Source organism: Seriola dumerili, unplaced genomic scaffold (genome assembly GCF_002260705.1).
Source record: "Seriola dumerili isolate Sdu_G_001 unplaced genomic scaffold, Sdu_1.0 BDQW01000331.1, whole genome shotgun sequence".
In the NCBI taxonomy this organism is placed as follows: domain Eukaryota; kingdom Metazoa; phylum Chordata; class Actinopteri; order Carangiformes; family Carangidae; genus Seriola; species Seriola dumerili.
The window spans coordinates 3,321,291-3,348,446 of record NW_019174586.1 but is presented as its reverse complement, the minus strand read 5'-3'; the positions used below and the strand labels follow the sequence as shown (position 1 = coordinate 3,348,446).

General features: G+C 40.4%; 2 protein-coding genes across 3 annotated transcripts; both read right to left on the bottom strand.

Moving 5' to 3' along the window:
- Positions 1-3,947: 3,947 nt before the first annotated feature.
- p2ry4 (pyrimidinergic receptor P2Y4) lies at positions 3,948-8,063 on the bottom strand. Its single transcript, XM_022760433.1, has 2 exons — positions 7,849-8,063; positions 3,948-6,816 (listed from the first exon to the last, which is right to left on the bottom strand). The coding sequence occupies exon 2, from the start codon at positions 6,770-6,772 to the stop codon at positions 5,678-5,680; it is 1,095 nt and encodes a 364-aa protein (XP_022616154.1). The 5' UTR covers positions 6,773-6,816; positions 7,849-8,063; the 3' UTR covers positions 3,948-5,677.
- Positions 8,064-10,731: 2,668 nt separating this feature from the next.
- On the bottom strand, positions 10,732-26,908 carry LOC111232670 (phosphatidylinositol 3,4,5-trisphosphate 5-phosphatase 2B-like). 2 transcript variants are annotated; one of them, XM_022760290.1, is made up of 28 exons: positions 26,123-26,908; positions 24,785-24,848; positions 23,988-23,999; positions 22,785-22,923; positions 22,528-22,648; positions 21,877-22,017; positions 21,631-21,718; positions 21,397-21,474; positions 21,018-21,155; positions 20,811-20,925; positions 20,633-20,733; positions 20,442-20,544; positions 20,138-20,334; positions 18,585-18,702; positions 18,316-18,412; positions 18,061-18,199; positions 17,798-17,897; positions 17,511-17,599; positions 16,587-16,668; positions 15,989-16,078; positions 15,780-15,893; positions 15,602-15,690; positions 15,419-15,506; positions 14,768-14,920; positions 14,282-14,363; positions 13,321-14,116; positions 13,119-13,234; positions 10,732-11,711 (listed from the first exon to the last, which is right to left on the bottom strand). In XM_022760290.1, exons 1-28 carry the CDS (start codon positions 26,257-26,259, stop codon positions 11,618-11,620), a joined length of 3,681 nt encoding a protein of 1,226 aa, XP_022616011.1. In that variant the 5' UTR covers positions 26,260-26,908; the 3' UTR covers positions 10,732-11,617. The 2 variants fall into 2 exon arrangements, with proteins under 2 accessions (XP_022616011.1, XP_022616012.1); XM_022760291.1 differs by lacking the exon at positions 23,988-23,999.
- Between the last annotated feature and the right edge of the window lie 248 nt (positions 26,909-27,156).

Below are 27,156 nucleotides of genomic sequence, written 5' to 3'. Positions count from 1 at the left end.
ACACACACACGCACACACACACACACACGCACACACACACACACACGCACACACACACACACACGCACACACACACACACACGCACACACACACACACACACACACACACACAAGCTCACATGCTTTCCACTATGCTAATCCTCCATCCTCTCACCAACTAAGCAGGCTGCCACCAACCAACCAACCAACCACCCCCCATGGCCTGGACTTGCTGCTTGGTGCTGACCTCACTGCTGCCAAGGCCGACCCGCCTTTGTGTTAGAGTGCGAGCAGGGTCACTTGACAACAGAATGACATGCTAATGATGTGAAGCGGGTGTTTAGTATTTATATTATGAGACATTTTGCAACAACAGAGCTGGGAAAAAAAACTTGCAGCAATTCAGAGGAGTTCTTGATGAAGAAGAATCAGTTTTCTAGTTTTAGTACTGTTTTACAGCTTAATCTGTCTTCACCTTCTTGCTGTTTTCTAGTACAGTGTTTTTTTTCTCTTCTTTTTATGTTCAGATGAAGTAAAGATGCAAGTGCAACTCAAACCCACTGTGCCACAAAGGCCTATCAAGCATCACCTCCATCAAATTTCATTAGAGGTTGCAGAGTGTCAGGCAGGTGAAACAGTAGGGGCACACTTCTGTATGAATCGTCATGCCAATCAATATCTAACATCTATTAGCATTTGGAAAGCAATATTTCCCCTTTTACCTTGCAATAATTGTGCTTAATGCTGTGAAGTACCTTATCATAGGTCTGACGGCAAAAGAAAGGCCAGTTACCATGGTGACTGTGAAAGCCATTGGTTTCCTTTTCAGCAGAATAATGAACTTCTCTCCTCTGTGTGTCACTCTTCCACTCCACTCTCAGCCTCTTCGATTAAATTCAGTCCACGCGTCCTTGAAATCCCTCATCTCTGCCTTATAATTTGACAAACAAGAGAAAAACAGAAAAAAAGATGTTCAAGGTTCAACAAATGCATCACTTGAGACTGAGGCGTGGGTGTATCCCACAATCAATACACAGAGTATTTTTTAAAATTTACTCATATCTAATCATAATTAGAAGTTCTATATGGTCTGATAGATTGTATTTTGTATTTTTTGTTGATGAAATGGTTTAGAATTATATTTTCCTTATGTATATAATTATATGACATGTTTCCCTCTGTTGAGGCAGTAAGATATGACATGGTCGTGATATGATAATCATTACATTTTCTCATAGAAAACCTGTATTCATTAACTCAAAAAAAACTGAAGAAAGAAAAGAAACTGTAAGAAAAAACTGTAAAAAAAATAAATAAATTTAAAAAAAACAGCTTTCAAATGCAATTACAGTTGGAATTTTTTTGTATTTATGGTTTTTGAAATATATCCTAAAATTTGACCTGCACCCCAAAACTGAGACTCCCAGCCCCTTGTGTGTATCAGTTTGAAGTGGTTTTTGCTGCAGGGAGATGACTTTAAGCTGATGGAAATCTTGTCAAAAGTATTTCAAAGACGTTAATACTAAAGTCTGATTTAAAGCTGCTTTGTCACATTTCATAACGTTGGATGCATGGAGCTGAATAGAAGTCTACAACATGTTCTCATGTTCTTTTTCTATATTTCTGTAAGGCTCTCTCCTCTAAATGTCGTGAATCCGATCATTGATTGCACTCGCTATCCACAGTGTCCTCGAGCAACTAATTCAAGTAAACCAGCAGGATCGAGACGAACACAGATCAGACAATGAGACCAATTAAAACAGCAGCGGCAGTAATTTCCCTAATTTACCGGGGTCGTTCAATAAACAGATTTTTGTCAGTTTTTTTTTTTTTTTTTTTTTACTGTAAATGACTGCAACTATTGAAATATTTTTAGAGAATAAATATATAGTAATATACAACATGACATGGGCCTCAACATCGAATTCTTTAATTAATTAATTTGACGTGAATTATTTAGGCTCCAATTATACAGTATTTTAAAGTTTTGTTTGTTTGTTTGTTTTTATTCCGTTTTGTAATTCTTGCTGCTTTGTCAAAGCCAAGGTGACAACCAATACATTTTCTAATGAAGTTATTGAGCAAATATCACCATTCTAAAAATGAAAAAATTAAAGCACCTCCATTAACAGTCTGTGAGACTCACGTTCCTTGCTTAAAAGCAAATGTACTAATTTCTTCTAGAGCGGTAAAGATTCGTGCCAATTTAAGTGACACTTCATTTAACGAATCTTCTTCACCACCAATAAATATACATCGATGATTTCCTTAAGGAGGCGAAAAATACCCGGGGTACTGTCTGACAGGCGTGGTAATATAATTTCATGACCAAAATATTAAATCTAGCAAAAGGAAACATGAGTAATGTTGTTATCTTAAAACCCCTGGTGAACAACATAGCAGCAAACAAAAAGCACATATCTCTGTTTAAAGTATAAAGTTACCATAGTTTGCTATATTTGTTAATTGATAGATAATTTGGTGAAGATTTCTCAGAGAGTAAAGCTTTATGTACGTAGGCTTTTAATAACAATTAGAGAACAATTAGTTTGTTTAGATAGGTCTAATCGGATGACACAAGGCACAACAATGTGTCTCTAGACACACACACACTCTCTCACACACACACACACACACAAGTCACCAGCATGATCCTGTCAGCATCACTAAATCATTTAGATCAACATTTGATTTGATTTCATGAAACCTGCCTCCTAAAGATCAATCAGACACATAAAGTGAGCCTGCAGAAAACCAGCTACTGTTTTTAGCTTGATGGTCGTTATCATGCAAGAGGTCATTAAACTGTTTCCTGAATCCAAGAGAGTTAGAAATGTATGGCTCATTCACTGAGAAACACTGTGAAACACCAAAATCACCAAAAGATGTCATTTAGCTCAGTTCGTTTTGTTCCATTCATCCTTCAAGGAGAATTTCAAGCCAAGAAACTTTTAACAGATCAACATCTCAAGGGCAGCGGGAGGAAATTAACAATACCAAGTGAAAGGGTTCAGTTTGCCCAGGATGATCATTCATCATCCCCTCACAAGGCACGGAGCACATCACATGGGCTAACAATAATAATGAAAACTGTGACTAGTGCTTTGCAATATTAAGGTTCCTCTACGTTTTTTCTCCTGTAATTTCAGTCGCAAGTTTCGCCCTCCATCTTTACCCACTCATCTGCACTGTGGTGACACCTGCTCTACAAGTGGCAGCTGACGAAGACACAGTCTCCTTGATGAGAAAACACGACTCAGACTGTGCTGGAGATATGAGAAAGACACACTTGACTTACCTGTAGTGTCAAACATGGCGGTCTGTTTTCACTGGAGAGGGTCTGAACATGTGGCCTTTAGCTAGGCTACAAGCTGCATGTTTGTTTGTTTTTTTATTCGGGTTAACGTTTTAGTTTCACGTAAATACGTGAAACACGTCACAAACACTGAAGAGCAGTTTCAGTTTCAAGTCAGCAGTTGTGCAGGTTGTTGGGCCTGGACACGGGCCATATGACCGTGTTTCTGGGGCGTGTGCGGGCCACACTTCCTCTAGTCTTCTTCTTTGTCTGTTAGACAGCACTGAGGGCCAAAATACGACCTCGACCACACGAAAATGTCATTGCTTTCGAGGACGACACGACATTTTTTTTTTTGCAGTTTTCATGCATAAAGTTATCTGACCTATATCGTCAAGACGCCCAGCTGAGTGAGCACTCAGACTACAACAGGCAGCAGGCTTCTTTTCACAATGACACCACAGGGAGGCACTAGTGAGCTGTTTTCACAGGAGCAAAGAAGAAACTGAAAGACAGTGAGGTACACAGTTGAAAATGCACAGGGCTGCTTTGTCTAGTTAGCAAACAGTTTGAAACCTTCATTAGATTAATTATTATTATTATTATTATTAGTAGTAGTAGTAGTAGTAGTAGTAGTAGTAGTAGTAGTATATCGTGTCAAATAAGGAGATCTTTCTCAGGCTCACTTTTATTTGTTTTGCATGATGGAACATGAAGTACAAGATGAAGATGGTGGTGATAAACCTTCATGTAAAGGGTTATGAGAAACATGACAATATGGAATAATATTTCAAAACCATTATCATTTGGACTATCATTTGGGTCAGTCAGAACTGATTTGGTGTGGAAAAACTTTGTTCATATTCTCAGAACATTATTTTAAATTCCTGTCAAAATCAACAATATCAAATACATCAGGAGCAGTGTCTAAAGTGATGCTCACCACATCAAATTTATTCAGATATAATAGTTCAGCCATGAAAATACAGGGTTTTAGGTTTGAGTAGTTGCAATGAAGCTGAGACAGAATGTAGATAAGACACAGTGTGAAAGAAATGCAATAAGTATTTTAACTTTGAAGTTATTTTAGGAGAAATTACTGTGTGAGAGAAAAAGAAGTGGTTTATATTTTTCTTGTTCACATAAACAGTCTCCTCATCTTTACAGTATTAACAGCTGCCCCAGGACTCTCTCATGACCTGCCTTGCTTGACTCAAACAGTCTGCGTTCATTTCACAAATGTCACTTGTAGTGTATCTATAAAGGTCACGGCAGGTGCAGTTCATTTCAGTTTGGCTAAAGACTTGAGGAGCAGTAAGGTTAAACTTACATTGCTCTTTTAATGATGGTTAGTTGGCTAAGATATTAGACTTTGATGATATCTCTGACCACACAGGTTAGATTCACTGCATAATCAGGTAATAATGTGTGTCATACAGTTCATGATACATGACATACAACACAGTAACTCATGTGGCAACACTCTTTCACTCGCTTTCACATCCTGCAAAACTATCAAGCAGCTCAACTTAAGATTACTGATAGAAAAAGGCCTTTAAATTTCATGTATCAATCCCAAGGGTAAAGGGGGGAAAAGGAAAATCCCTTATTCCTCTAATGAGGTGTGGGTGGGTTGAAAATCTATGTCTTATCCAGATCAGCCCCTCTGTTTTACGTCAAAGTCGAGCAAAAGGCAGCTGTTAGGGTTGAAGGACAAAAACAGCTGGGAAACGGGGGGTGTAGCTGCAGTTTCTGGGTAACTCGCAGACACTGTTGATAAAACAGGAAGGATTGCCTCATAACTGTCTCGATACTGACACAATGGCCAGACTATCTGTCATCTTTGTCTGCTATGAATCTTAATGTTTAGATAATTTTGTGTCCAATCAAACTTAGTTCTCCTTACTCAAGATGACAACGATTCATTGCCTGAATCATCTGTTATTTATTTTAAGGAACCTTTGACCACCTGGGTCACAGTGCTCACGTGTTTCACTTACTATTCCCTAAAATTGAAACTCAACTCTTCTTCTGCATGGGCACCCCATTTCCCTTAAAGAGGAACACTGTACAACTGTGTGAATACTGTCTATTGTATACTGAGTTTTGTGTTATAATCCCTTTGTGGAAAAGGTACAGACTCTTTCGTAGAAGCCCACTCGAACTTCATCTAACAACCATAACGGAAGCCGAGCGGAATTGAAATATGGTCGTTATGCCTGTTAAAAACAGAAGGTTGGAAGTATATACTGTCAGTAAAATTTACTGTGAGCTAACTCTCTTCCAAAGCTCTCAGTGCAAAAAGGGAAAAACAAACAGGCACTTCTGACCATGGCATTATAAATGTTAGTTTAGCCTGGAGCAGAAATCTTTAAGAAATGTTTAAAACTTTAAGATTTCTGCTATCTATCAACTTCTCCACTGTCTTTAAGGGCTGAGTTCTTATAGACCAGAGCAATTCCATGGTTATTGTTCCGCTGCGTTTGTGCCTGTTCATGTATTTGGCTGCTTGTCGTCTGTTTTTTTCCTGTCAGAACTGACAACATTTTGGAGCGGTAGTGATCCCCAGCCAGGAAATAAAGAATCGGGTCAATGCAGCTGTTGACACTCGCCAGCGGCCTGGTGATCTTGTAAGTAAAGTTGACAATGTTAAGGAATTCACAGTTGAGATTTAACACACGGGAGGTGTAGTAGAGGGTCCGCGTGATGTGAAATGGGACAAAGCTCACAGCAAACACCACCAGAACCACGATGATGAGCTTGATGGACTTCTGACGTGAGGCGCTGCTCTGCCGGCTGGCAGATAATCCCTGTCTGGGCCGGCACAGGGTCCGCGCCATCAGGCAGTAACACACCACGATGACCATGAACGGGATGCCAAATAGGAGCACCATGACTACAGAGCTGTAGTCCACATACTCCTCAAATGCCTGCTGGCTGGTTGTGTCATGGCACAGGGTGTCATTGTCCCTTCTAGAGGTGGTGACAAAAATGAGGTTGGGTACCAAGCACACGGTCACCACACCCCACACCATGCCACACACCAGGTGGGCATGACGAGACTTCACCAGAGTCAGCGCCTTGATGGGGTGGCAGATGCCCAGATAACGGTGCACGCTGATGCAAGTGAGGAAGAGGATGCTGCAGTAGAGGTTGGCATAAAAGAGGAAGCGCACTATTTTGCAGGCGGCCACTCCAAAGGGCCAGTGACTGCGGTTGGCGTAGTAGTAAATGAGGGTGGGCAGGGAGAGGACGTACAGGAAGTCAGACAGGGCGAGGTGGAACATGTACACTGTGCTGGGGTTCCACGGACGCATCTTTAGGAACATCCATAAAGCTGTAGCGTTGAGCATGAAGCCAAACACAAACACCAGACTGTAGGACACAGGTAGCAGGATGTATTTGAACTCCTCATCGAAGCGACAGCTGGAATTGAAGACTGAGATGAAGACAGTTGACAGGTTGTGTGTGCCAGGGCTGCTGATGACCGATTCCATAATGACTTCTCAGTGTAGCACTACCAAACCAGCAGAGACCAAACCTGAAAAGCAGAAACACTGAGATGTGAAGACTTTTACATTCATAAAAAAAAATACACTTTGTATTAGAGCTGAAAAGGTTAGTTGATTAACTGATAGGTCGACTAACAGAAAATTAATCACTAACTATATTTTCCAATGTGAATCATTCTCTGGTTGAAGCGTTTCAGTTGTTGAGATTTGCTGCTTTTCTCTGTTTGTAAAGTCTTTTTTTTTATGTAGTTCCCGTTTAAGAGTGGTGGAAGAAGAATTCAGATCCTTTGCTTGAGTAAAGTAGTAATCCCACTGTGACAAATTAATTTACTTAAAGTTTACCTTATTATGCATATTTTCACTTAAGCATAGTATTATCACAAGAATATAAAATAAAGTATCAAAAGTAAAAGTTTTTATGCACTGCTCATAAAGTTGGAATAAAATATTTTTTACCTCTTTCCATGAAATGATTGTGACAATGTGATTTATTCTTGACAGATAAAGTGTATATCTTCTCAAAACTTTAGTAGTCACTCTCTTCCAAAGTGATTACTGATGCATTTAAATAGGAATAAACAGAGGATTGTGTCTGAAAACAAAATTATTCCAACTTTATGGGCAACAGTGTATATATATATATATACAGTATAAGCCTGTGTGTGTGTGTGTGTGTGTGTGTGTGTGTGTGTGTGTGTGTGTGTGTGTGTGTGTTGGCGAATATGTAACAAAGTAAGTCCCTATGAAGAATAGTTTTAAAATAAACAGAGTAAAAAGTAAGCCACAATAGAGATGTACGGTAACGTAAAAATGTGGTTATTCTAATACAAGAACAGTACTTGAGTACTTGCACTTGTTACTCTCCACCACCATCGGTTAGCAATTCAAAATGTTTTCACGAGGATTCACTGTTTATCCACATCTGTCCTGTGTTCCAAAGTTCCCCACATCTGGTTCCACACACGGTCAACAACAAACGCTGGGGCATTACCTTCAGTCGATATTTCGCGGTCACACAGTCGCTTTAAGAAGCCAGTTTTCGTAACTCCGCCGCTACTCACCAACAATGAGACCCTTAACACAGAGCTGGTTGTCGGACTGCTCCTTGATTCCGGTGCTACAGAGAGAAGTCGTGTAAATGGACCGGTTTCACTTTTCAGCTGAGGTCGATAGTCGTTTCTCTCACTCCGTCGTCCTGTTCATCCCCTCTGCAGCGCAGCTGGGGAGCGTTAGATACGCACTTTTTCAGTGGACGCCGCGTTGGAGTCCATGCCTTCGCTGCAAACGCCCGATACATGGAGAGGAAGCCACACACACACACACACACACACACACACACACACACACACACACACACACACACACACACACACACACACACACGGGGAGTTAAAGTGCTGAGTAGGCAAAACTACCGCCTCCCAAAAAAATAGTCTTCAGAGTAAACTCACTTTCAAGTCACTTCAGTGAATCACGTGAAAATGCCACCAGACCTCATTTACAGAATCCACACCTTAAGATTTACTTGAAGTGTTGGATTTAGTCTTTAGACTCTCCAAGTGCTGATAAGAGATTGTTTAAAGCAGCAATCATTCTTGGCACGTTTTCTATTTTGTGCTCCTGTTTTCCGCCACAAGATTTCAGAGGGAAATACAACATTATGCCCATCAACAGCTGTTCATTGTTTAATGATGAGCCCCATATATTGTTGCAATAATATAGAAGAAATAACCCAACACTCAGCACTATCTGGAGCCTCAACATTAAAATCATGCTTATATGTTTGTAACACCCTGTCTAATACATGAGGCACCAGCACTTTAACAGTATGTTGTATGTAAAAGATCTTAACACTTACTCCAAATGAAATTCATTCCTATGACAACACATAATGGCAGTCAATACTCAAATGTTGTAGAAGTTAATATTTGCACAGCTGTACAGTAAAGCCTGTGTAGCAACTGCTCTCTTGAGCTGTGACGAACTAAATCTTTGCCACCTCTGCCTTTTCTGCAAGAAGGGCATGATAAGTTGTTGAATTATAAAGTCTGATCATAAAGACATAAAAGTAGGGAGGATGAGCGATGCTGTTGTCTCAGACAGACAATAAACTTAAGTTTGACGAGACTTTCTATTAATAAGTTACCAAAAACTACAGTTTGATTGACCCGCAGTCGCAAACAGGATTATAATCACTCCAATAACCCTAAGACTATATGACAATAGCACACAAAATATGATTTGGTTCACATGCAAAGAGCTCATATCCCTATAAAGTTCAGTTCTCTAGTCCTACACTGAGCTTTGACTAGCAGAGGTATCGTTATACTTTCTTCAAACGGTGTTTTCCAATTTTAAAAAGTTTGTTGAAAAGTCAAATAAGTTTAGACAGTGTTTGAAAATAATAATTATAAAATAAATCAGACTAACATGATCTGAAACTATCCATATATGGTAAATATAACTCACATACTGTATTTTAGATGTCAAATGTCGGTTAAAACAAATTCAGAATATTATTTGCAGTTATGTTTTTGCTCTAAAAACGTCCTAACTGTTCCTTGCTCCCACATATAGAAACTGGCCCCTTCACCCCATTCAGAGATGCAGCAGTGAGTGTGTGTGTGTGTATGGGCCAGCTCGGTGGGTGCAGTGTGAGATTGTGTGTTTGTTTGGACTCAATGGGTTTCTGTGGTTAAGATGCCTGGAATGTGAGTGGGCCACTGACAAAGCATGTTCTCCATCAGAAACCCATTCAGACTGTAGTGCAGGGTGGATGGATTTACAGCACCACGGATGGAATACATGTCAACAGCTAGTTTTAACAGATTATGAATGAATTTGTCAACAGTTAAAGGGAAAAGTTCAACATTTTGGTAAATAAGCATATTTACTTTCTTACAAATAAATAAATATGAAGCTACTGTCAGCGGCCAGTTAGCTTAGCTTAGCACGAAGACTGGAAACAGAGGGAAACGGCTAGTCTGGGTCTGTCCAGTGATAACAAATTCCACCTACCAGCACCTCCAAAGATCACTAATGAACATGATATATCTTGTTTGTTTAGTGCAAAAACATATGCATAAAAACGACATGTCATATTACAGGGGCCATGTGACTCCTTGAGGTTGACAGGCAATGCTAATTTAACCAGATTCTGGCTACAGCTTCATGATTAATGTAGACAGCGAAGTGGTCTTGATCTTTTCATCAAACTCTTGGCTAGAAAGTACATAAGCATATTTCCCCAAATATCAAACCATTACTTTCCTAAAGAATGTGATTTTTTTTTTTTTTTTTTAAATGTGTTCTTTTGTGTCAAACTTTACTTTTTCAATGTCTACATCTGCAAATAACTCTACACTCATTCATACACATTGCTGTTGCATAAACTACTATTTTCAATTAAACATGAAGGTTTCAAACGACAAACTATTTCATTTGCATGTCACCAGAAGTTCCCAGGCTTCCAGGTGATGACATTGTCGCAGCCATGATACTATGCAGAGGTCAGTGACACATACCTGCTGTCAGTAGAGAGAGAGACGTGTTTGGTCATGTTTTAATGAGTAACTACCTTCACTGAAAAAAACAAGCACAGACACTCCCACAACAAGTGGAATATTTAAGAGTTATTTTCTAATCAGATTCACACAGGTCTCATCTCTTTCTGCTGCTATTATCTAAGTGAGCTGATAAATACAACTCTCACTATTTGCTTGTGGACTTGGTTATTAATTCAGGCGTCTTGTATTCACAAAGCTTAACTGAGGTAATTGTATTTATATAAAATGTGGAAATGCAATGGTATTATCCAGACTAAAGAAATACTCCCTATGCAGTTTTCAAGAAGAACCTCAGTAGTTTTCAGTAAATTAAAAAAAAACGTAAAACATGAACTGTCAAATATTATATTATAAAAAATGAAGACTTTGATGCTTGGTTGAACCTAGATGGTAACACACAGTGTGTCAGTTATTGCACAACGGGCGACTGGCAATTATCTGGCATCTGAAATAGACGAGATGCGAAGAGGAAGTTTCCCTTTTCCACCCCTGCTCGACAGAAGGAAATAACACTTTTGCTTGCTTGGTGACAGTCAAGAGTTGCTTTATGCACTTTACTTCATAAAGGTCGCATAAAACATACACAGTGGGCATAGGTACTGATTAAGTGACATGATAGCAACAGTAGGCGACAGTAAACAAAATGAGATATGGCAGGTCCTTCTACACCAACTTTACAGACAATGTTCCAGTAGATAAGTACGGCTATGGATTTTATGCTCCATAGGTTTAATAGAGGGCTTTTACAAGCTCAGGTCCAGGCTCAATAATAGCAGAATAATGCAGAGCACACAGTAGAAGGGATGAAGGTGAATGGTAAACACTAGCCTTGAGTGAACACTGGAAATAGAAGAACTATGTTTTTATAGTCATTGAGAAATCATTTAAAACAAAAATCAATGAGACCTTGATACCATAATAAACAGCTTTGTATGTGTCAGTCACTAGAGATACATATCAAGGCTTTCCATTCTTATCACCCGCCTCTCATAATCTGTCAAGATGGATAGATGAATAAAGCAGACTGTGCAATTAGTACTCCCTGCGCTATGTTCCCTTTGTTGTGCTGACACAGACAAACTATTGTTGCAGTATTGATTGAGTAAAGGAAAATATGGCAGGGCTGAGGTAAAGTCCAGCTGTCGAGATTGATATCCGATCAGTCTGTCCTCTCTTCAGATCTCAGTTCTAGCAGTTCTTCCAGTTCGAATCGAGCAAGACTACAGGGCTTTGTACCATCAATGTTTGTCATGTCTGCCTTTTATCAGTTCCAGTTCCTGGGCAGGTTCTCGAGGATCCTACGTCGGTGCGATGGGTTTGTCACTCCTGCAGCACGTAGATCCTCCTCAGTGATGCCGCTGTGGTGAGGAGAAATGGTACTCAATCAAAGCTGACTTCAGTTCAGACAACAGTCATTCATAGTCATTTTTACTTTGTAATATTTGCAACTTTGTAATCTGATACATTTTTGTAAATGTAGATGGTGTCAGCATCTTTATATCTTTATATACATCAGGGAAAATACAGGATTTCTTTTCATTTACACTTGAACCTGAAAGGACTGGTTCATATTTTTAAGTCTTAAAACATTTCACACATGCCCATTGAAACAATTTTTGCTTGCTCTAAGCATTGCTCTAAGCATTGCTCTTTTTCAACTGGCCTTTAAAAAATCCCTCTCCGATATGCTTCCAATGTAAATGATGGGGGACAAAATCCAGCCCTCATTCCATGCAAAAATGTACTCCAAAGTCAATCTGGAGTGAGGCTTCAACAGTCTGAGTTAATCAGATCAGGAGGGTATCTTAAAAAGTTTCTCTTTCAGTATGAGATTCCCTCCTTGTGTTATTATCCCTCCAGCACAGCTCAACACAGAAATGCTGTCCAGCAAAACACAGAGAGAAGTTACTCAGTTGATTTGTCTAACTCAGACCACTGTAGCCTCACATTAACTTCAGATAAAATTTGATAAACTTATTTTTTGCACAGAACATGAACGATGGATTTTGTCATGTTAAGTCATCTCAGTCAGATGAGCATGACTGTCACATGCACACTAGTAATTTGATTAGCCCATCAACTGATTATTGCAAGTGTCTTGTGAAAGTGTATATATCTGTACAGACAAGTGTATCTTTCTCACACCAAGAGTCACGTAAGATTGATATTGACTTTTGACTTTCACCTTTCCGCTTACTCATATTATAGGTCTTATATTTTTATTCTGTGCATGCACCACAGAGTGAAGCAGAAACAGAAGAGATGAAAATAACACTAGGTTTTTGGTGGTGGCAGCTTTCATGTTACATTTAACACTGCAAATAACAGAGCTTATTCCGGCGCTCTATAAATTTCCTAGCAGCTACGACAATGTTACTGTGAAGAGGTCACCACATAAATCAACTTGGTTTCTGTTCCTCTAGTGGCTGCTGGATGTTGGTTCAATGTTATTTTCACTTCAAATTTGTATCTAGGTTTTGATTTAAAATATATTTATTTGGTAAAAAATAGGGCATGTTTGGGGGCATGTTCTAGATTAGTGTTGGTATTAGTATCACAGCCTGTCACGCTCAGCTGTGGTGGTTGCCTCGCTCAGGCTCCCTCACCTCTGTCCAAACTTAGATTTTCTGGCTAAAGTAACAGCAAAAAAACCTTCTCTGTGTGTGTTGTAACAGTAATCAAATTATTTCTTTCCTGTCTATGAAATTCAGTAATGAGCCTACGTAGATATGGCTTGTGCACCATGTTATCCAAAATCATTTTACCTGAAGTAATCCAGATCATCCCAGCCATTGAGGCTGAGTCCTAGGGTGTATTTCTGGAGACCCAGAGCACTGAGAAGCTCCCGCACTGTCTCTGGTGCACCTTGGAGGACAGACACCTGCATTGAGATAAACCAGACTGAATTTTTACAGAGAACCAGGAGTCAGGTCTTTTAAAAACTGTCTTGGAGAAACAGCGCCATACCTCTTTCTCCCAGCAGTAGCCTCTGTCTCCATGCATCGAGGGGCCATTTCTGTAACTTGGCCTCTGGTTTGGTATGGTTGGGCCTCTCTGCTCTGTGGGGAAGAAGTCAACTTCGCTGAGGGACTTGGCAATTTGCAAAGCAGTGAGGGAGTTGTCCCCTATAGGCCCGGGTGGCTGCTGATCCACCATCCAGGGAACAGAAACCTGACAGTGTGCTAAGTGTGTGGGGGTGTAGGGGAAAGCTGGCGGCGCCTTGGCTGCCCGTAGAGGACTGGCCCTCTCTGCGAGAAGCTGATGTTGATCCCTTCTGGCTTTTTCCCTGATGATTGCTGAGTGATTCATATACAAGTTCCTCAGGTTCTTCTCGGGCAGAATGGAGTCCTGAACAATATTTTTACTTTGGTATTTGTCTCTGAGTTGTGAAGTCTGCTCCTGGTACTGTGAGATGGCGTTACTTGAGGGTGGAGATATGGGAGATGGGTCTTTGGCAGGGAAAAGCTGATAGGAGGAGTTGGTTTGGGGTGTATGAAGGTCATTGGTTGGAGTGTACTGGGGCAGAATGGCTGGAATTTCAATCTCTGTAAAGTCTGATCTGCGACAGGGTCTCCTGTCAAAGCCCTGACGTCCTGAGATTTTTGGGAGCTGCAAGGCCTCATTACCAGACCAGATCACCTGAGGGTCCCTTTGCTGGGGGAGAGCCTCCTCCACCCTGCGTGCCACAGACACACCTTCGAAGATGAAGTAAGCAGGATTGGTGTAGCTGCTCGGAGTTAGTTTGGGAGGAACTGCAGAGGACCTGTAATGAATATACAAGTCTCGGATTAAATTAAACTACATATAGATGTTAAAAAAACCATAAGTCTGCATGTGGCTTCAGGTACTGATAAGAAAATAAAACGCAATCCACTGAAGGCTTTCTGCTGCTTTACACTGATGCCCAGAAACATTAAGAGGTCCTCACCTATTTATTGGGAGCCGTGTAGGTGCAGGAGACATGTGTCCCCTCGTGGGACGTTTATCATCTTTCTCAAAACAGAACCACTCTGAAAAAGTCAAATGACAGGAAATGAATAATACATTTTGTAAAGAGCAAGACCTCTTCAAAGTCTGTGTAGTGCGTGTAGGACGAAAGCTATGTCAGTTTGCAATCACACAGCATGGTGGTGTTTGTGTGTGCCTTGTGTGATGTCTGACCTGGTGCCACACTACTCATCTGTCCTGTCTCAGGATGCATCTGGTCAGGGTCAGCCAGGAGCCAAAAGAGGAAGCGGTCGATAGATACCAGCAAGTGTAAAGCCAAGCCAGGGATCATTGAGGAACCAAATAGAGGAAGCAATGTGAGACTCAGGAGAGTCAAAGAGCAGTGACAGTGGAGATGAAAGTTTAGTGGGAAGTGATAGTGCAAGCAAGGCAGAGATTAGGAAAGCATCCGTTCCCCCTGACCTACCATAGATCTTCTCCCGCGTTCCTCGCCTGTCCTTGGGGACATGGACCCTGACCCGTCCTCTTATGGAGCCCATCTCCTCACCTCGGTGACTCAGAAATGTCTCAAACTGCTCTGATGTGCGCGTGAGAGAGCGCAGAGCTACACAGCATTCACCTTCAAAATTTTTTTAAAACATTTATTGATTAGATCAATAGTACATTTCATCCTGAAACACCACAAAATGTAGAGTGCAATCGATTAATTCAGATAGTTTCAGCATATGATTTCCTTAGGTTTGGACATACTAGTAGTTCAACTACATTTGAGGTCAATTACATTTGATTTGGAGTTCTCAGAAGAAAACACTGTAATCCATACACTGAACTGTGAAGACTTTTTCTTTTGCATATACATAAAAAAAAAAATTGTAAGTGTATCTTGATAGAAAATAGTTGTCAGTGAAATTGTGCACAAATAGATGTGTCACTTCCAAAGAGATGAGCAACCATATCAAATCATACTGAAACTATCCGGACTAGTAGATAGCACTTGTGTTAGGAGTTAAATGGCTTTTGGATATACTGTCACTTTGAGGGCACTCATTAGAAAAGTAGCCAACCAGTTTTAAATAGAGTTGTTAATTAGACAAAATGAATTTGCCCTGTGACCAACCGTATGACTCAAACCCATCACATGACTTGACAGACAAGAGTAGGTGCTGATCCTGAAGGTATTCCATGTCAGACAGGACTAGAAGAAGCTATAACAGACATACAAATCACGTTCAAGTTAATAATCTTGACTTCAAGGACAAACAATATTTTCAGCCATTTTCAAGCAGACTGAGCCTCTAACCTTGGGCAGTTGTTTGAAGGACCAGCCAAGTTTGAGAAACCCAGGAACATCACAGCCCTGTGAGTCATTCTCACTTGAGCGTCTTATCTCTGCAAAGAAAGACATGAATGACTTTCTGCTGCTGTGTAGCGTAATGCTAAATGTAATGCAAAATGATCTTTTTGATGCGACATCATACCTTCAAGGCAAGATGAATGAAACTCAATGAAGAACTTTGCTTTGCTTGCTGTCTTCACAATGGCCTCCACGCCGTCAAGCTCTATCCAGGCCCTCTCCATGCTTGGATTGGGATCTGTGCAAGACAAAGGCATGACAATACTGTTTACTCAATGACCGCATTCAGTCATATTCTATTTTGTGTCCCACCAGCCACAACAATGACAGCACCTGTTTTGGAGCTGAACTGCGATGTCACTCCCACTTGGAACGTGGCGAAAACAGGTGAGTGATCACTTGTGAAGATGTCATCTGTGCAACCTGGTAACAGACAAGCCACCATATTACTCTATTAGTATGATCGCAATAACAACACAAAAATACTTTATATTTACTGTGGCTAAAATTATGTAACAACTCTGTATAGACAAATGAGCTTTCAGCAAAAAGAGATTTAAGAGACAAAAGGTTGTTCTGCTACTACCCAGCATTTGTTATGTTTTGACAGTTTGCTGAGGTTAGTGAGAAACACAAGCTCGGGTTGAGTGAGAGGAAATGACTCTGTTTCTTGATGGACCACAGACCAGTATGTAGGGGTTTGACTGTTTTGAGGGTTGCTTTCATTTTACAGTGGTTCAAAGACAAAAAAAAATAACCACAGATATCTAATTTGAGCATGCTGCATAAAATCTTTTGTCTATGTCAAGTCTTAAGCAGTGCCCTTTCTTTGCTGCTCTTCTGCATTTTGTTTATGTCTTATTTAACTGTGTGCTTTTCTACTTATAGCTTTTTCTGTTTTGATTTTTTTGTGTAAATCATCAGATCTTACCATATGCAGAGCATATTATGTGCGTCTCCGGGTACGATTTCCACAGAATCCTATCACACCATGATGGAACATTCACTCGCACCTACAGGAACAGATTCAGGTAAAAATTCAACAACATGTTTGTTTGTATGTTTGTCTATCTGAAGGGTTCCTTCATTCCGTCATACCAGACATTCCGTTTTTAGACCGGGTTAATTCTTAGCCTCCTATTTTTAGTGATCACAGCAGCTGTCGTCAAAGTCAGCTATCCCTACAGACCCCTTAAAGGCCACATTTCCAGGCCTGGAAACTGTTTTTACACAAGAGCCTTCACTGAACTGAACTCAAGAGACACTGTCCCCCCTCCCAACATAACACTATACACCACAGGACTAAACAAACATACAAATTGCACTACAAAAATCTAGTAATATAAGTTTACACTTTGTAATTACATCTCATAGATGCAATAGCACCTAATACAGGTTTCTGTATTTATTTCTCTTGTTATTATCTCTTTTAAAGTTTTTAACTGCTTTTAACCTGTTTGCTGGTGCTTACCTGCATGGATAAGTATGTGTATGTGTATGTTTTCAGGAGCTGCATGGCAAATTTCGTTGTACGACGGTGTGTAATGACAATAAAGGCATTTTCTTCCATTCTATTCTATTTAATAGTGAGTCAACTGTATACCTAGAATACTTGTACCAAATACCGACCAACAGATCAACACTGCTATCTCTAGAGCCATGCTGCCAGTGTGGCTAAATACTTTGATGAAGTTATTGAAATGTTATGTCCTCACACTTTTTGGCAGCAATTCAGAAATGTAGATATCGTTTCTGTTGTGAGCCAGCATCCTCTGCACTGCACCTGAAGGAATTTTTACATACACGCGCGATCCCTTTTTTCTAAGGTGATTTTGGTTAACAAGAAATGACTCACCCCTGAGGTCTTGTACTTTTGCCATAGGTAGCAGTCTCGAGAGCCCCGTTCATACCGATAGGTGGGTGGAAATGCAATCTTTTCCTCCTCTTAACCATGATAAACAGACAAAATTGCAGAGTGAGCTAAGCAAAGGTTAAGCTGAATCAAAATGCAATGGTACTGTACACTCATTTATTGTGTCATTGTAAAATAGCATTTAAGTGCTTATGCAATAACTGTATGATATTGTATTTATAGCTCTCAATATACAGTAGGTCAAAAGTCAACAGAAAACAGAAACTAACTGAAATTCAGAAAGGCTTTCCTCTTGTGTCTCTCTCGGGTCAACTGATCTGCACACATGAGGTCCTCAAACTCTCTCTTTGACACGTGTTTCAGGATGTCCTGGAGTCAGTGATGACCAGAAAGAAGCAATAACATCAATGTCTGGGATTTCTCAAAATGACTATTATGCCACATCAAGCCAGTCTTCAGCTGGTGCTGAATCAGAACACAGTGTTTAAAAAAGAACAATGAATGACAAAGAAATAATATAGGCCAGTCTGACCTGCACATCCAAGTCGAGCCTGTAATTGAGGTCTCCACACCAGAAGAGGTGAGTGAAGCGCAGGCTGATGTCAAAAGGCCCGAGCTGTTTGTCACCCAGAGACAGCAGCCTGAGGATGTCCACAAAGTTCTGGTTCCTCCTGAACATTACATACATTGAAAGATAAAAGACATATTTTTAATATAACACAGATAGGACATAGGAGCACACACACTTGGTCCTTCACACATGTATACACAGAAAGCCACAATGTACCTCAGGGCTTTCTCACTTCCGGAGGTCAGGTGGCAGTTAACAAACCCAAAAGATGTTCCGTTGAAGAGGAAGGAGACCCCAACAGCTCCCTTGTTTCCTGAAACAACAGAAATACTCAACTTCAAACCTCCATGATAATAAAAACACATTTTGTTCTTGTTATTCGTACATTGATATATTTTATTTCTTGCTGTCACCCCTGATATTGAATATTTTCTGTATTTGCTCTGTGTGTATTTGTGCTGGTGTGTTCATGCAGGGCAGCCTACCCAATGTGTTCCCCAAGCCAGTCTTCACACTGGCTGTGTTCACATGGCTGATGCGACTCTCATGCTCCGGCTTCACAAACACAGCCAGCCTCATATTCCAGAGGGACTGTACTGCCACCTGCAGGACATCAGGCCGTATTACAAAAGATGACAAGAACAGTCTCCAAACAATTATAGATTTCTCAGTGGGTTTGGCCCATTTCTATGAAGCCAGGTTCTCCGAAATGCTGGCACAGCCACTAAAAACACATGCTTAATGACATCAAAAACATAATGTACCACTGAGATTATATTTTCAGATACATTCCCGCAAGAACATGGATGACAAAATATGAGAAACTCTCACAATCCTTTCCTACAATCTACTGAGAGGCTGCTGAGACATTGCCCTTCCAAGTGAAACATGTGGGTTCTCTCACACTTATTACATACTGCCAAACATAATATATTAGTAATAGTTTAGTAATAGTTTTACATGAGGGTGGGTGCCTTTTGAAATTCTGAAGAAAGTGTTTTCATCATTTCACACGAACAATACTATAAAAAGAATGAAGCACTGCTTTACATGATGTTAAAATACCACCTTTGTAAGACTAAAATACCAGGAGTGACATCACCATTACACAGAAGACATTTGTACACTTTACGTTATACATTGTTCAAAAATGCCAGTGTGATGTCACTTTTTGTTTGAGGTGAAATCACAAAGAAATTACCTTGTGACTACATTTTTCATCAATCTTTTTATTTCTGTCAGACCTAGTAGTGTTTGTAGTTTTTTATTTTGTGTTAAATAATGATAATTAGATATTATTTTTAACAGTAAAATAATATTAGATAATGCAAAGGTTTTCTTTGTTTGCGAAAATTGCAAATCTGGGTGAATGTTTTGAGAGCATGAGCTTTCTGTGAGTTACATGTGGGAAAGCAAGGTGAGCTTTGAAATAATGTTATATTTAAACAAAAAATCATACAGAGTTAGACGCTGCATTAATAGTTTTTTCATGTGCATCTTAGTTTGGAGAAATGCGTCAAATCACTTCTCACTTCACTTTGAGATGTTATGTAGAAATATTTTAGTTCTTATATTCATTACACACTCACACACAAAAATATTAATAAAAATGTTAGCAAAGTGATTAATTAGCAAGCATTGTCCAAAACAAGTGTCGTTTAGTTCACTATTTCTGTTTTTGAAATGAAATTCCTTACATTGTGTAATGAATCCTTTCAGTAAACTCTATTTGCTCTGCTCCACTGATTTAGTATAACACTTCTATAACATTGTAGGATTCAGGATGGACAGTTAAAACCTGAAACAATTTATAAGATCACACAGCTCCATCTGCAGCTGTACGAGGCTTAGTACAACCTTTTTTCACATGTGCTGCAGCACTCCCCAAGTAGTTCCCCTTTAACTATTCTGGCCATGTAAATTTGTGAATCTTTCTTCAGTGACATATTATAGCTTTATGGATAAATAAGAATAAGAATCACATAAGACATAAGAATCAACAGTTGAAGCTGGAAAAAGTTAGAAAAAGGAGAATTACTTGTTTGAAGTCAATGTGAGTATAGCTGCGAAGAGTTCCTTTGATATGTTCCATCCACTCTCTCTCCCCCTGAGGGTTTTCCTGAGTCCCCAAGGCGTAGATGTCATGAGGGAGCAAGGCAGTCGACTCATCAGGGGTGTGTCCTAAACCGCAGCAGGTCACCCACGTCTGCAGGCTTCGGGGAGGAGGGGAACCACCTGTGCACGAAACACGAGACAATAAATCATCAAAATAATCCTCTGCTTCTACTTCAGCATACAAATGAGTCTTCTGTAAAAGATGCTGTCATCACATTTATGCTTACCCATATTCCAGGTGCCAACAAACACAGAGACCATGTCAGGTTCACTCAGCTGAGAGTGCCTGGCTTTCATCATTTGGAGTAGTTGGCAGAAGGAGTCACGTTTCTGACAGGAGATGACAGTCACTCAGTGAATCATGAGGGTTGGAAACAGTGGATTCCAGTGAATATTAAAACCGATTATCTTGTTTTACCCGTGCACTCTCAAACGTCATTTCCCGTGGTGTGTTGTGGTGACTGTCTACCACCATGCGTACTTTGGCTAGACTGCTCTGGAACTTGACAATCTGAAGGACTAATAGACAATTTATTAAGTATATTTGCAAGCAAGAGAAATGTTATAGGAACTAAAAAAGTAAAATATTTTCTTACTTCTGTCATGTGAGACCCTCTCTATACCAAATGAACCAGCCTTCCTGTCAAAAAGCAGCACTCCTGTGTCCACATCAACAGAGACCGTCTGTCTGCCATACCTCACCATCTTCACCTGGCCACACAGAGAAAAACAATTATATTATATCAAATACAATGTAAATTCTGTTGGTTGTAAGATGAAGTGCCTTTTTCACCCTGGTTTACCTGAAAGGAGTGGACTGGAATTTGTCTGTCATGGTTCTTTACAGGTGGTATGTTGCTGGGTGTTGGTTCAGGTGGAGGTGGATTGGGCTGCACTGCCAGATTGTGATTGGTCACTGCATCTTGTAGTGCTTTTAACACCTTTATAGGCAAAGAATTTTAAATGTTAGAATTGAATTATTTTTGTCTGTCACAATTATTTTTTTTTTATTGAAGTGGGACACATGATTTTAGCAGTTTTTCTGAAAATAATGTGGATGCATAAAAGCTGGAGAAAGTAAAACATGTCTGATGATAACAGTCTGTTCAGGAATAACAGCATATCCAGTTTGAAAAAAAACAAAAAAACACTGATCCTGAGTTTAACCCAACGAAAACATACCTTTTTCTCCAGCGAAGACAGGAGGCTGACCAACGCTGAAATCTTACACAACAAGGTGTCTATCTCCATCTCTGGACCCTTGTTCCAAAGAGACAAAGACAGGTCTAACTAGTTGATGTATATGAATGTTGTTTCAGATTATCACCTTTTATCTCCCACAGTTCTGGGTCACTATTTTAGTTTAGTTAGATTGGTTAGATCTGACAAAAGCATATTGGCTGGTTTGTGTTGTACCTGTGCCTTGGTGTGTGTTAAAGAGCAGCTAGGATGATCAAAGACCTTGGCCAGAGTTTCCAGACTTGAGAGAGTCAGGTCAATCTCACTGTAGAGCAGATCAATGCACAACTTTTGTTCCATAATCATATATGAATATATGTACATTTTCTAAAATTGTATAGTATGCAATATTAATTCCCAACATAACAGTCCATAAATGGCAGTCTTCACATTGGGTTCATCCTAAACATTAATGATGCTAACCTGTTTAGGCCTTGGCAGGCAGTGCCCAGAGTACGCTTGAGGTGGCATAGAGTTGTTGCTCCTTTATGCACATTCTCAATGTCGAGAGGAAGCTCGCTGAAGAGGTAGTCATTGAGCAGACCAATCACGTCACCCGCAGTACTGTAAACAGGATCAAACAGGCAGATGGTAAAGTGTGTAAGCCGTTTCTGCTCTCTGGACTTTGCTTTTGCTGTCATTTGATCTGGTAAGAAACCCCTACTTCAAACAGTCGAGAAATACAGTAGAGAAGACAAAGACCAATAGTTCAGTACACAGCAGATACTGTACTATATCTGCTCTGTACTCTACCATTAATAGGCCAAACAAAAAGTCAAAAGGATCAAACAGTATTTCACAAGTTGCTGCCGCAGTTTTCTTTTTGCTTGACTGCCATCATGTGCATATTTAAATATGAAGATGTTGACGTGCACATTACAGATGACGTTAATGTGACACTGCAAGTCCATAATCAGTCTTATAATGTTATTGTCACTAAAAATAAGCAGATATCAAGTAAAACACAGGTATGTTAAGAAAGGCTACACATGCAGCATAGATAGGCACTACACATCTTTGAAATAACGTTTTGGTAATTGATCACTGTTTTACATTTAAGCTGGATAATCATACCTGGATGTGTTCAGCTCTTGTAATTTATCCAGGAATGGGGCAGGAGGGCCTGGTTTAGCTGGTGGTCCTAATAAAAGCGCTGTGTTGACAGAGGCTGGAACTGGAGGCGGTCTCTCATCATCTATGCATACATGAAACATAAAATCAGACATTAATAGTCAGCAATGAATATTTTAGGATGTATGCATCATATAGTGTACTATATTTTTACATGTATTTAACATTTTTGGGGATTTTTCTGTAACTGGTGGACCCACCTGAGCTCTCGTCCCCTGTGTCTGTATCACGGGGAACAGGGTAGAGCAGCGGCGTGACGAGGCCTTTGTGAGGATGCTGGTACCCCAACACCAAGTCCTCCAGTGTCCGGAAACAGTTTACCTGCACCCCCTGTGTTGTCTGTGAGACATACATACAACAGATGTCACTGAGTATATGTACATGATGTATGTGTGTTAAGAGACTATTATCTCCTGCCTATCTCCTATCTACAATCTGCTTTTATTATATAATATTCTTCTTTCTAAAACTTTTTCTTTTTTTTCTCTTTCAAATACCCACTTTTTATAGACTTAATTTACTGTCTTTATATTATCCTATGTTTATTAAATTGGACATTAAATTAAATAACTAAAATAACCCAGTTTTGACATGAAAATGTCATGTGGTTGTTTCTGCACAGGAAGATCACCCATCCCCCCCAAAGATTACTCGGCAGAACAAAGCAGAACAAAGCAGAAGCATTTATTTGCATGACAGAAAAAGGCACATACAGATGATTTGCTGTGATAAAGGGAGTCCCAGGGGGATTTAGAAATCCGTGCCCTGCACCACACAGGACGGGTGACATCACTGACAGCTACTTCCTGACTACAACAGCGGTTGGCTGTCATGTTTCACTGTGGTCTAACTTTTTCAGTCAGACTAAAAAGCCCCCCATAAAAACATGGCATGGAAGTTTTTACATGCATACGTTCACACATTCAAGCCACACGCACAAACAAGACTACCCTCAAACTTTCCACAAAAACCTGCACCGCTATACATCAGTGGCACTCAAAGCATCGCAGGCAAAAATTACAACTAAGTAAACACACATGCTGTGCACAGGTGCTGGGAATATATATTAGCAGTCACATGCACAAAATCAACATGGTATGCATTAGACCACAATGCAGAGCAAACTATTTTCCTGTGTCCTTTTTTAAGTTTCTTTTTTTCTTTTTCATTTTGCTGTGAAGGACTCGTGCTACCTATCTGTTTGTTGCCAGGACCTCTTCAAATAGTACTTTTTATACCACAGTTATCTCTTGAAAAGCAATTAAAAAGAAATGAAAAGCAATAAGAGACAGTGAGAGACAAAATGGGGCCCAAAATATCTCCGTGGCCCTCTTGGAAAAACAAGAAGGCAAGCATGCGACTTGTGAGTTAGTGGAGCAAATCCAGTGAGGGAAAATACGTACTGGAGGTTTATACTGATGGCAGTGGAAAAACAACAGAAATAGCAACTGAGTTTAAGGTCTTCTTTTGAAAGCAGAGGATTTTTCCAAGTCGAAGGCTTGAAAACAGCTGCCAGACAATTGTTATTAAACTCATTATTAGACTTAAATGCACAGACATGTTTAAAAAAAAAAAGCCAAAGATGATATGTGCTTTAGATCTAGAAAATGTCTATTTCTGTCACTCTATTTCTTTCTCTCACACACTGTGTGCATGTGTTTGGTTGTGTGGTTGCAAACTTTGTGCTTGTGCGTTTCTACGGTCTAATAATTAGGTCATTTGCTGACTAAATGGCCCCTTTCTCAGAGTATCAAAAACAGACACATACCATCACTGGCTTAAACTCTTCCGCATCCAACAGACTCATTATGTCTAATACAAACACCCCCATACATACACATAACAAATAAGCACATCCATTGGTCAGTGACCTAGTGTGTGGGTTGAGTAGGAATCTCTGAGACATAAAAACAATTTCTCCTCTGTGCTGCTGAGCTCATGCTGCAAGCATGCAGCCACATGGCAGAGATGCCATTCAAACAACAAGGCTGCTGCAGTCGTAACAGAGCCTGTACAGAGATGAAACACAAACAGGTTCCTGTTCTCCTCCTAACAGGCAATAACAAACCATTGTTTGATCTCTCTAACTCCATCTGACCAGCTGTGTTTCTCACTGTGTGTACAGTTTGTGCCAAGGTTTCAGACATCTATTGTGTTTCTCATGGTCTTCCTTGTCAGGAAGAGGGTGCTGAGCACTCACCTGAACTGCTAGAAGGCCGTCTGCATCGGGAAGAATACGATAGGTGTGAACATGACGTTGGAACCTTTGGAAACCAAAAAAAAAAAACTCTGTTATTAATGGCGTTGCAACTTACTAAAACACGATTATCATCAAACATTCAAAAGGGAAAATATATTTAGATTTATTGTTTATATGAGGACGTCTAATTGTAGTTAAAAACACTAACTTCCTTAACAAGGTGTCAGTTGTTTTACAGATCGCTAATGACGTGGCTTATTTTACTTATACAAGGCGAGACTTAGATCATCTCCATCAGTCACTTCAGAGGAATTTGTTTCAGAAGCACGTAAAGATGAATGGCAGTTTTTAATCAGTCAGCTACTGCATATTGTATCAACAAAAGGGAACCATGACGGCATAATGACTGAATACAAATCAAAAGTGTGGAGAAATTTAACACACTAAAAGAGGGAATGAGATATTGAGAAAAGAACGAAGGGAAAGAGGGAGCACTGCGAGCGGCCAGGCTCAGCTTTCAGGAATGTATCTGGCTGGGGCTGATGAGCAGTCAGCGTAGTGCGGTCGCTGGAGCTCCCGCCCTCTTTCAGGGGCCCCAGGGAAGAAAGTGGGGTAAGAGGGGAAACAGGGAGTCCTGAGCCAGGGTTTGCCTGGCTGAGATGGACTGTGTTCGGACAGGACAGTCTGACTAGTCTGGAGAGGGTGTGTGTGTGAGGTTGGCCCAGTCTGTATGCAGTACTTTAGGCCGTAAGAGCTCCTTTGCTGCCTGCTGGCAGACGATGGTGAAAGTGATGGATATGACAGGGTGAGTGAAGCTGCTGAATCAATTTACGGATGGGGACATTCGGCAAAAATGTTGAGTTTGTAAATACTTTCCAATCCTATATGCCAAAACCTAAAGTTTCACAAGATAAGATAATAAAGTGTGGTTTCACATAAAGTAGGGCTGCTTTCTGTTTCTTCCCAAATAGAACAGCATTTACTAATCCAAGACATCGTGAATTAATCATTCAGTTAATACTTTCAAGTAGGTGGAACTCATAAAATTAGGCATACAAAGTAACATTGAATCACTTCTGTATAAGTCATTTCTGAGTGCAGAGTCACATTCCCTTGCATTTTCATTTTCTTCGTTTCTAAGTTAGTATTACGAACAAAAGACGTACGACGTACACTTACAAAAACATTCAAGTACCAGCTCAGGTGGGCTCATCTAAGACACCATAAAAGCTTAAAGTACCTTGTGAAGTCAGTTATGTTTGATTGTGATGGGTAAGAAAAATCAGCTGTAAGTGTATGTGTGTGTGTGTATGTGTGTGTGTGAGAGAGTGTACTCACAGCAGGCACAATGCATAGGCTCCTGGCACAGACTCACTGTCTCTCACTAGGTAGCTGCCATCCCTCCCTGCCCGTGCCAGCAAGTCCTCTGCATGCACACGGCTGATGTCACGATGATACCATGCTGCCGTAGCCATGGCAATCAATGTTGAGAGATATGTTCAGAAAAATCATCCACATGAGGTGATGAACTTGACATAACACAAGTCTAACACAAGTTTACTGTGTCAGAATTGCTCAGATGGCATGACGCTGACAGACTGTCACTCAAGTTGTTAGTGCCAGTGTGCTGAATGGTCTATTTAAGTTGTTTAGAACTTTTCCATGATCCTTTTCTTCATGACCAAAGTGTCAAATAGACAACCCAACACCTTGTTTTCATCAGCTAGCACTTCCTGGGTCCCTATTGGTTCCTTGGTCACCCTGGGTCACACATCCTGTTCCATTGTAGTAAGAAAGAAGAGGCATCCAGTTGATCGTGAAGTTAGTCCACTCTAACAACAGCCTGCTCCTCACCAGAAGCTCCAGTCCACCTTTCTGATAATACCCTCCTGTACCAAGACCCTGTTTCAGTTTTTGGTTGCAATTTGCTGCACCCAGGTGGGTGTGTTGCTCCAACAAACACAGATCATCACAGCGGTACGCGGGGGGGAGAGAGGAGGTAGAGGAAAAACAGCGAGAGGTGCTGCAGAGTCTCAATGAAGCTGCCAGCCCTGAGGCGATGACGGTGCCTCTAGCTTAACCACAAACACAAGCCCTCCTCTTGTCCCAAAACAAAAACCCCACATGCAAACAACAGGAAAAGAAGAACCAAGAAGGCAAAACAAACAAATCAAGCCGCACACACGGCACCCACACACGCACACAGCAGAGACAGAAACATACCAGATGGAACTCAGTCAGCACTAAAACCAGACAGGCATGCAACAGAAACCAGACTAATTCAAATGATTTCTCAGCTCTGTTGCCATATAAGGGAATAGGAACACCCTCCAAAAAGTTCAGCTGATGACTGCAGTTGTCTTTGCTTCTTC